General features: G+C 45.6%; 1 protein-coding gene across 2 annotated transcripts in view; it reads left to right on the plus strand.

Moving 5' to 3' along the window:
- The window catches only part of RHOH (ras homolog family member H), a 49,207-nt gene extending 44,407 nt beyond the window's left edge, over positions 1-4,800 (plus strand). For both annotated transcript variants that reach the window (XM_055111289.2, XM_055111290.2), the window contains exons 2-3: positions 534-654; positions 992-4,800. In XM_055111289.2, coding sequence (XP_054967264.1) covers positions 1,201-1,776 — 576 coding nt within the window. In that variant the 5' untranslated portion in view covers positions 534-654; positions 992-1,200 and the 3' untranslated portion in view covers positions 1,777-4,800. The remainder of the gene's footprint in view (positions 1-533; positions 655-991) is intronic.
- Positions 4,801-8,724: the final 3,924 nt, after the last annotated feature.

Genomic DNA, 8,724 nt, shown 5'->3' on the forward strand with positions numbered 1-8,724 from the left:
GCTTTCCCACTGCACTGAATGAGAATTTATTTGGCCTTTCATGAAATTCAGATTGTCCCATTTATGCAGTCCTCTGTTTAAGTGACAGGCACTGAATATGGTTGCTTTCAAGCAAGTTATTTTGTTTAACCAGGGGCCTAGCGGAGTTCGGGATACACAGATGGCCACCAAAAATGTTAAAAGAAAGAAATAACTTAATCCTCACAGCATCTCTGAGAAGTGGTTCCTAAATTTATCACAATCTTGCAGATGTGTAAGCTGAGGCGTGGAGTTCAAGCAGCGTGCTCAAAGCCATGTGTAGGTGACAGTGCCTGATTTCAGGTGCAGATAACTCTAAGGCCAGTCTGTTGCATCTCTTACCAGTTTTTGGAAAAACCTCAAGGGAAAAACCACAGCAAATTTTTAGAGTTCTAGTAATTTCTTTTCCCCTATTACAACACATATTCCCATAAACCAAGGACTGTGTGATTGGTCAATAAACAAAAAGAAATGCATATAGTATCTGTCGCTCATAACGTTCTTGTTTCTTGCAGTTTCCAACGTGGCTAGATCCATCAGAAACTGAAGCCGTGGAGAACGCTCTCGGGGCCTTTGCCACTTCTTGGAGTAGAAGCCGACAGAGAGCTGTTTGGAAACTTCTCCTTCACACACCAGGTTGCTACTGAGGTCTATTTCATGTTGCAGTCAGAGCAGTTGCTTGTGTTTTTTAGTGCTTGAGTGATTTTACAGATAAAGTCAGCTTCTGCTTCTTGACCGGGAGGCATTTGTGTGTGTGTGTGTGTGTGTGTGTGTGTGTGTTTGTGTGTGTGTTGGGGGAAGACAGATCTAAGCTCTCCCTGTGAGGGGAAGAGTGGATTGCACAAGCGGGGTTGGATGGCTACACTGAGATTACCCCACATTTAATCAGTTTGCCAATGAGGAAGCCCCTTATCTTCAAAAAAGGCAAGAAAGAAAGAAAGACTTCATTTTCCCCCTTCTCTTTCTGTTCCAGTTGAAGACTAGGCTTTGGAGGTTTTCAAAGCAGACGGTGCTTGGATGGGCAGGGAGAAGTAACATTCTGCAAATCGCCATCAGAGGTCCTGAGGACACAGACCTACCTGGCTTGCATTCCCCTTGCTGAATGGCGTGTGCTGCAGCTGCCCACTGAGGGCTCTTTTCCCTGGGATTCTGGACTTGAGAGTAGGCCAGCAGGCTGGGAAGATGCTGAGTTCCATCAAGTGCGTGTTGGTGGGCGACTCTGCTGTGGGGAAAACCTCTCTGTTGGTGCGCTTCACCTCCGAGACCTTCCCGGAGGCCTACAAGCCCACAGTGTACGAGAACACAGGGGTGGACGTCTTCATGGATGGCATCCAGATCAGCCTGGGCCTCTGGGACACAGCCGGCAATGACGCCTTCAGAAGCATCCGGCCCCTGTCCTACCAGCAGGCAGACGTGGTGCTGATGTGCTACTCTGTGGCCAACCATAACTCATTCCTGAACTTGAAGAACAAGTGGATTGGTGAAATTAGGAGCAACTTGCCCTGTACCCCTGTGCTGGTGGTGGCCACCCAGACTGACCAGCGGGAGACGGGGCCCCACAGGGCCTCCTGCGTCAATGCCATGGAAGGGAAGAAACTGGCCCAGGATGTCAGAGCCAAGGGCTACCTGGAGTGCTCAGCCCTTAGCAACCGGGGAGTACAGCAGGTGTTTGAGTGCGCCGTCCGAACTGCCGTCAACCAGGCCAGGAGACGAAACAGAAGGAGGCTCTTCTCCATCAATGAGTGCAAGATCTTCTAAACCCCAAGAGACTTCACAAACACTTATGTATGCACCCCAAAGACTAATGGGGAGAGGGAGGGCCGGGAAGCCAGGAAAGCTTGGTGTTTTCTCTGGGTACACCCCAAGCAGCGTCTCCTTTTGGATACAGTTATTGATGAGGCTTGGCCACTGGATGTTTTCACTAACTACACTCTACAAGTGAACTCCTTGCCCAGGCCAGTTAGAAAATCCCTTGGGGAACTGTAATGAATATTCCATCTTTGATTAAAAAAGTGAAATAGTCTCCATAATTTTGGACGATGAAGTGAGTTTTTCAAAGAATTCCATATTTAAAGACACATTTTATTTAACTAATAACAAAATGTATTGCTTTTGTATATATTTAGTTTTCACACTTGGAAAATCTTTTCCTACATCCTCGAAAACACAAACTCCTCTGTGAGTGAAATGCTTGTACGAAGCTCTGCCATATGTTTGTAGTGTTATTATTTTCACCTCAAGTAGAAAGTCTGTTGAAACCACTTGGCTGCTGGATTTAAATGGGTAATCAAATTTAAAAATGACCATAAATGAATCTTTGCAATTTGTTTTCTACTTACCTGTTATTCACAGTTGGATATAAAACACAGTTCCATAAGATATCCTAATACTGCCTAATGATTTTAAAGTTATCACTATATTTTTCTGAAATGATAAAACATCATTCATTTATTTACTATATTGTCTTTCACTCAACTCCAGTTATGCACTAAATATTCTCCTCTCATTCACCAAGATTGATTGAAACACCATCTTTCAGGTAGAGAATCAGACTGCTCCAAGCAATGGCAACAGAACTTGGAACAGAAGCGAGAGAGTGTCACTTTCACTTCTGGTAGGGTGGTTCCCAGGCGACTGCAGGTCCTGTGAAAGACAGGGGTCTCAAAGTTCTGTTAATTTCACAAATTTGTTATAAATTTGTCTAAACCGAGCTGTTGTGGCAACATAATTTATGAATCGTAAGGTCTAGTTAGGATTATTGGGGGGATATCTACATATATATGTGTATGTAAGGGAAAAAAGGTAGAATTTACAGCCTTCAAAAAAGAAAAATCAAATTCCAAGCACAGGAAAAAGAAAGCTATATAGCAGCTGCTCAGAGAACAGAAAGTTATCAGGGGCAATACTGAATGAATAGACACACACATACTCGCACACAACCTGCTCTCACACACACAACTCAAACCCCATTCTATCGAATAGTTTAAAAGCAATGGTGTTGCTCATCTGTTAAAGTGGAGAATAGAGGACTACATAACTTAAGGTAGAAATTGCAAAGGCTGGGTTGGGCAGGGCATGGTGGCTCACGCCTATAATCCCAGCACTTTGGGAGGCTGAGACGGGTGGATCACGAGGTCAGGAGTTCAAGACCAGCCTGGCCAACATGGTGAAACCCCGTCTCTTCTAAATATTAGCTAAAAATTAGCTGGGTGTGGTGGCACATGCCTGTAGTTCTAGCTACTCAAGAGGCTGAGGCAAAAGAATTGCTCGAACCCGGGAGGCGGAGGTTGCAGTGAGCCGAGATCGCGCCACTGCACTCCAGCCTGGGCAACAGAGGGAGACTCCATCTCAAAAAAAAAAAAAAAAAGAAAAGAAAAAAAAGAAAGAAATTGCAAAGGCTGGCACCTAGATAGATCAATCAATTACTGCCCTAATCAAAACTTAGAAACACTCTGAACCACCTTTATGAAGGTACATCATTGTTATGGGGTAACGTGACTATTACACACAAAAGGTAAGGTGGCTGGCATAAATGACTTTGATTAGAATTATGTTGACATAGCCAAACCAGTTTCTCTGTTCCCTTGTGTGGTCAATTCCTTATAGCTATAATCAGTATCAAAAACCAAATGTGTGTTCATTCACACATTGCTTTCTCCTTCTCTCTCTCCTCCTATCCACAGCCAGTAAAAGGCCTGGGACCGGGGTCTTGATCTCTGGTGGGAGGATTGCCTCGGTTCCCTGGGGCTGACACAGCTGCCTTCACTCAGACTTCTCAGCTCTCCAGGCCGTGGCTTGTACTCACCTCTAAGTCACCTGCCTCCCTTGATTGGAGAGCCCGTGTTTCTAGTTCTCAGCTCAGGGTTGGGGGGCTTGAAAGATGACCGGGCAGGGGAGGGGAAGGGATCTCATATCCTCTGATATCCCTGGGATTCTTTTCTTCTCCCTCAACACACAGAGTCTTAAAGCACGGATGCGGGTGTTCAGGGCCAGCCTTTGCGGTGAGAGGTATTTAACATGTCAGTGGGAAGGAATTTCTATTCACTGCAGTGGGCTGTCCCCCAGGCTTTTCTTTCTCTCTTGTTGAAGAGAGATGGGGGTGGGTATCTGAAAGTGGGAAGGGCCACCGTACATGATCCTAAGTGAGGGAAGAGGAGGTGGTTCCACGGTGGCAGCAGAGCAGGAAGGGAAGGCCAGAGAGGGCACACTCAAATGGCTTTGCTGTCACCTGGGCAAAGACACACAGGTGAGACCTCCACCTGTTGGCGGGAGCCAAGCTTAACAGCTCCGTCTGGGAACTCTCACACCTGAGACCAGGAATCTATGTGTAAACCCTTTCCAGTGGCAGAATCTGGCAGAAATGGAGCCGATTAGTGTCTGTCTTCCTGCTAGACTGCTGTTCTTGAAGGTAGCACTGCCTCCTGGTCTCCTCAGTGTCCCCAGGGCTCAGCACAGGGAAGGCAATGGAGGTAAAGTTGTGTTAAACTGAAATGGAGAGAAAGACAGTAATTGGGCTTCTGTGCCACACAGTGGTTATAGAAAGCAAGCAGACCCTCAGCAGCCTTGTAGGGGTAAGAAGAAAAATAGGTCATATGGGTAGAATCCGTGTGTTGTGTGATCTACATAAGCACATACTTACTTTTGCCTGCCTAGATGCAGACACAGGTTTCTTATACTTCAAAATTTGTGGTACCTTTTTGTAGACTATTGCATATCGATTCTTAACTATTCCAAGTAGCAGCATTAAATATGTTCTTGATGACATTAAAGAGTTAATTTTCATGGTCGGGTAGTTCATTCTTGTCTCTGTCAGCCTGGGCTGCTATAGTGGAAAACCATAGACTAGGGGACTTCAATAACAGAAATTTATCTCTCACAGTTCTGGAGGCTGGGAACTCCAAGGCAAGGGACAGCATGGTTGGGTTCTGGTGAGACCCCTCTGCCTGGTTTGCAATGGCTGTCTTCTTGCTGTGTTCTCACATGGTAGAGCAAGAGATCATCTTTCTGGTGTTTCTTCTTCTAAGGATAATAATCCCATTCATGAGGGCTCAACCCTCATGATCTAATACCTCGCAAAGTCCTCACCTCCAAATACCATCACACTGGGGATTAGGCCTCAACATTTTGAGATTTGTGGGGACACAAACATTCCATCCATAGCAATTCTATTCTGTCTTACTTTACACTGACTGGTTAACCGGGCAGCAGAATCCAGTGCAGTGAGTGACAAGAAAGCTAGAAGCATCCTGATTAAGTTTGTTCAGTGCTTCAGATGTGCTGTGCTGGCCACCGAGTGAAGCATTCTTTTGCCACATGTGTGTAGGCCCACATTATACTGAGTCCCATCTTACATGAGGAAACTGAGGCTCAGCATGTTGATGTGACAAGGCCAAGCCCATGCAGCAGGTGAGTGGCTGCCCCAGGAGTCTCAAGTGGGTCTGCTCAAAACCACCCTGCCCCACTTCCTCCCAGAGCAGCTTGACTGAATGGCTTTGCCACATCCGACCTCATGTAGCTTGCAGCTCCACCCCTGCCAGTCAAGTAGCCTGTATTTTAAAAAATATATTTTTATTTTTATTTTTTAATTTTTAGATTTTTTTATTTTTTTGAGACGGAGTCTCTCTCTGTTACCCAGGCTGGAGTGCAGTGGTGCGATCTCCGCTCACTGCAAGCTCTGCCTCCCGGGTTCACGCCATTCTCCTGCCTCAGTCTCCCGAGTAGCTGGAAAAATATATTTTTAAATAAAATATTCCAGGTCTGACCTTTGTCCTGCCCTTGTCTTTCTGGCAATGAGAATGGGACCCACCTATGTCACACAACACCATCATTTGCAAAGGTCTCCATTCCAATCCTTGGTATTTAAAGCATAATTCCAAAGGCTGATTGCATATAAATTGGCAGAGATGAAATACACCATTATTTAATGTTATAAAAAACTTGGTAAATATTCTCTTTTTCTTTTTTTATTAAAAAACTTTTTTTGAGACAGGGTTTTGCTCTGACACCCACAGTGGAGTATAGTGGTGTGATCATGGCTCACTGCAGCCTCAACTTCTGGAGCTCAAGTGATCCTCCCACCTCAGCCTCCCAAGTAGCTGGGACCATGGGTGCACACCACCAAACTTGGCTAATTTTAAAAGTTATTATAGAGACAGGGTCTCACTACGTTGCCCAGGCTGGTCTTGAACTCCTGGGCTCAAGCGATCTTCCCACCTTGGCCTCCCAGAGTGCTAAGATTACAGGTGTGAGCCACTGTGCCCAGCCAATATTCTCTTTCTCTTCATTTTTTTGTTTGTTTGTTTGTTTTGTTTTTTGGAGATGGAGTTTTGCTCTTGTCGCCCAGGCTGGAGTGCAATGGTGCAATCTCGGCTCACTGCAACCTCTGCTTTCTGGGTTCAAGTGATTCTCCTGCCTCAGCCTCCCAAGTAGCTGAGATTACAGGCATGTTCCACTACGCCTGGCTAATTTTGTATTTTTAGTAGAAATGGAGTTTCACCATGTTGGTCAGGCTGGTCTTGAACTCCTGACCTCAGGTGCTCCACCCGCCTCAGTCTCCCAAAGTGTTGAGATTACAGGCGTGGGCCACCGTGCCTGGCCAATATTCTCTTTTTCTTATCTCACTTTTCCACCCCTCAGGTTTCAGGTATTTCCTTTGAACAAGGGAGTGACAGGGAAGAGGAGAGTTTGGCTCTTTTCTTTCAAGGATTTCGTACTTAGGAGGGGCCCTTTACCCAGAATGAAATGTGATGAAAAGACTCACTTTGGTGCATCTGTAGAGTTATGACATGACAGAGGGGACAGGGCTCTGTGAGTGCTCGGCCCCAGTGCTGAGAAAGAAATGCTTACAAGTTGAGTGGGGTCAGTACAACTCAATAGTAGGAACTTACTTTTCGTGAAACTGTATCTGTCCAGATAAAGCAAAGAAACATAATCAATGGCTAAGATGTCAAGCAGGTTTTCACAAGAAAAGATAAGCTCTGAAAATTATTTGAGCTATGAGTTCATAAAAAGTTCTTGATTAAACCTGAAGTCTACATTAGCTTTTTGGTAGATTCTAAAATGCATCCTGACCTGGAACTCAATACTAATGGTAGATAAAAAGCCATGATGAGGGAGTGGAGAGACCAGACAATCGTGATGTATTCTGGGGTCAGAAAATCTGGGTTGTGTATCTTTCAGCCTTAGTTTCCCTTTGTTAAAGCAGAGATATGAATTCCTAGGATACTATATAAATATTGGTACAATAATGATTGTGGGCCGGGCTTGTTGGCTCACGCCTGTAATCCCAGCACTTTGGGAGGCCAAGGCGGGCAGATCACCTGAAGTCAGAAGTTAGAGACCAGCCTGGCCAACATGGCAAAACCCTGTCTCTACAAAAATTAGCCGGGCGTGGTGGCAGGCACCTGTAATCCCAGCTACTCAGGAGGCTGAGGCAGGAATTGGGAGGCAGAGGTTGCAGTGAGCCAAGATCATGCCATTACTCCAGCCTGGGTGACACAGCAGGACTCCGTCTCAAAAAAAAAAAAAGATTGTGGAAGTGTTTTATATTTGTAAACTATTGTTCAAATGGTGTTGTTATTATGTTTTTGGTAGATCCCAATGCAGAGACATAGGCTGAATATTCCAGATCAGATTAGAATATCCTAAAACTTGTTAAAAAGTGGGTCATAGGATGAAAAATTGGCACAGACATAAACACCACTTGTAACATTGTTAGCTAGAGTAAGATGACTAAAACGATACTTAGGGATAATGATAATAGCAACAAAATACATTGGAATGCCTGCTGGTTCCAGCACCCCTGGTAGGTACTTTAGGTACGTCATCTCATTTAATGCTCATAACAATTCACAAGGTAGATATTCTCTTCCTGTTGATAAGACACTGAGGCTGGGTGTGGTGGCTCATGCTTGTAATCCCAGCACTTTGGGAGGCCAAGGGGGGTGGATCACCTGAGGCTAGGAGTTCAAGAACAGCCTGGATAACATGGTGAAACCCCATCTCTATTAAAAATACAAAAACTGGGCCTGGCACGGTGGCTCACGCCTGTAATCCCAGCACTTTGGGAGGCCGAGGCGGCTGTATCACGAGATCAAGAGATCGAGGCCATCCTGGCCAACATGGTGAAACCCCATCTCTACAAAAATACAAAAATTAGCAGGGCATGGTGGCAGGTGCCTGTAGTCCTGGCTACTTGGGAGACTGAGGCAGGAGAATCACTTGAACCCAGGAGGCAGAGGTTGCAGTGAGCTGAGATTGCGCCACGGCACTCCAGCCTGACGACAGAGCGAGACTCTGTCTCAAAAAAAAAAAAAAAAAAAATTAGCCAGCCATGGTGGTGGGCGCCTGTAATCCCAACTACTTGGGAGGCTGAGGCAGGAGAATCACTTGAACCTGGGAGGCAGAGGTTGCAGTGAGCCGAGATCGTGCCATTGCACTCCAGCCTGAGCGACAAGAGGGAAACTCTGTCTCAAAAAAAAAAAGAGAGAGAGACAGATATATAGAGATACTTCCCCTTTACAGTTACTTTTCAAAATGTCCCAGTTTTGGCCAGGAGTTTGAGACAAGCCTGGCCAACATGGCAAAATCCTGTCTCTACTAAAAATACAAAAGTTAGCCAGGCGTGGCTTCAGATGCCTGTAATCCCAGCTACTCTGGAGGCCAAGGCAGGAGAATCACTTGAACCCAGGAGGCAGAAGTTGCAGT

This window comes from Pan paniscus, chromosome 3 (assembly GCF_029289425.2).
Source record: "Pan paniscus chromosome 3, NHGRI_mPanPan1-v2.0_pri, whole genome shotgun sequence".
NCBI classification, from domain to species: domain Eukaryota; kingdom Metazoa; phylum Chordata; class Mammalia; order Primates; family Hominidae; genus Pan; species Pan paniscus.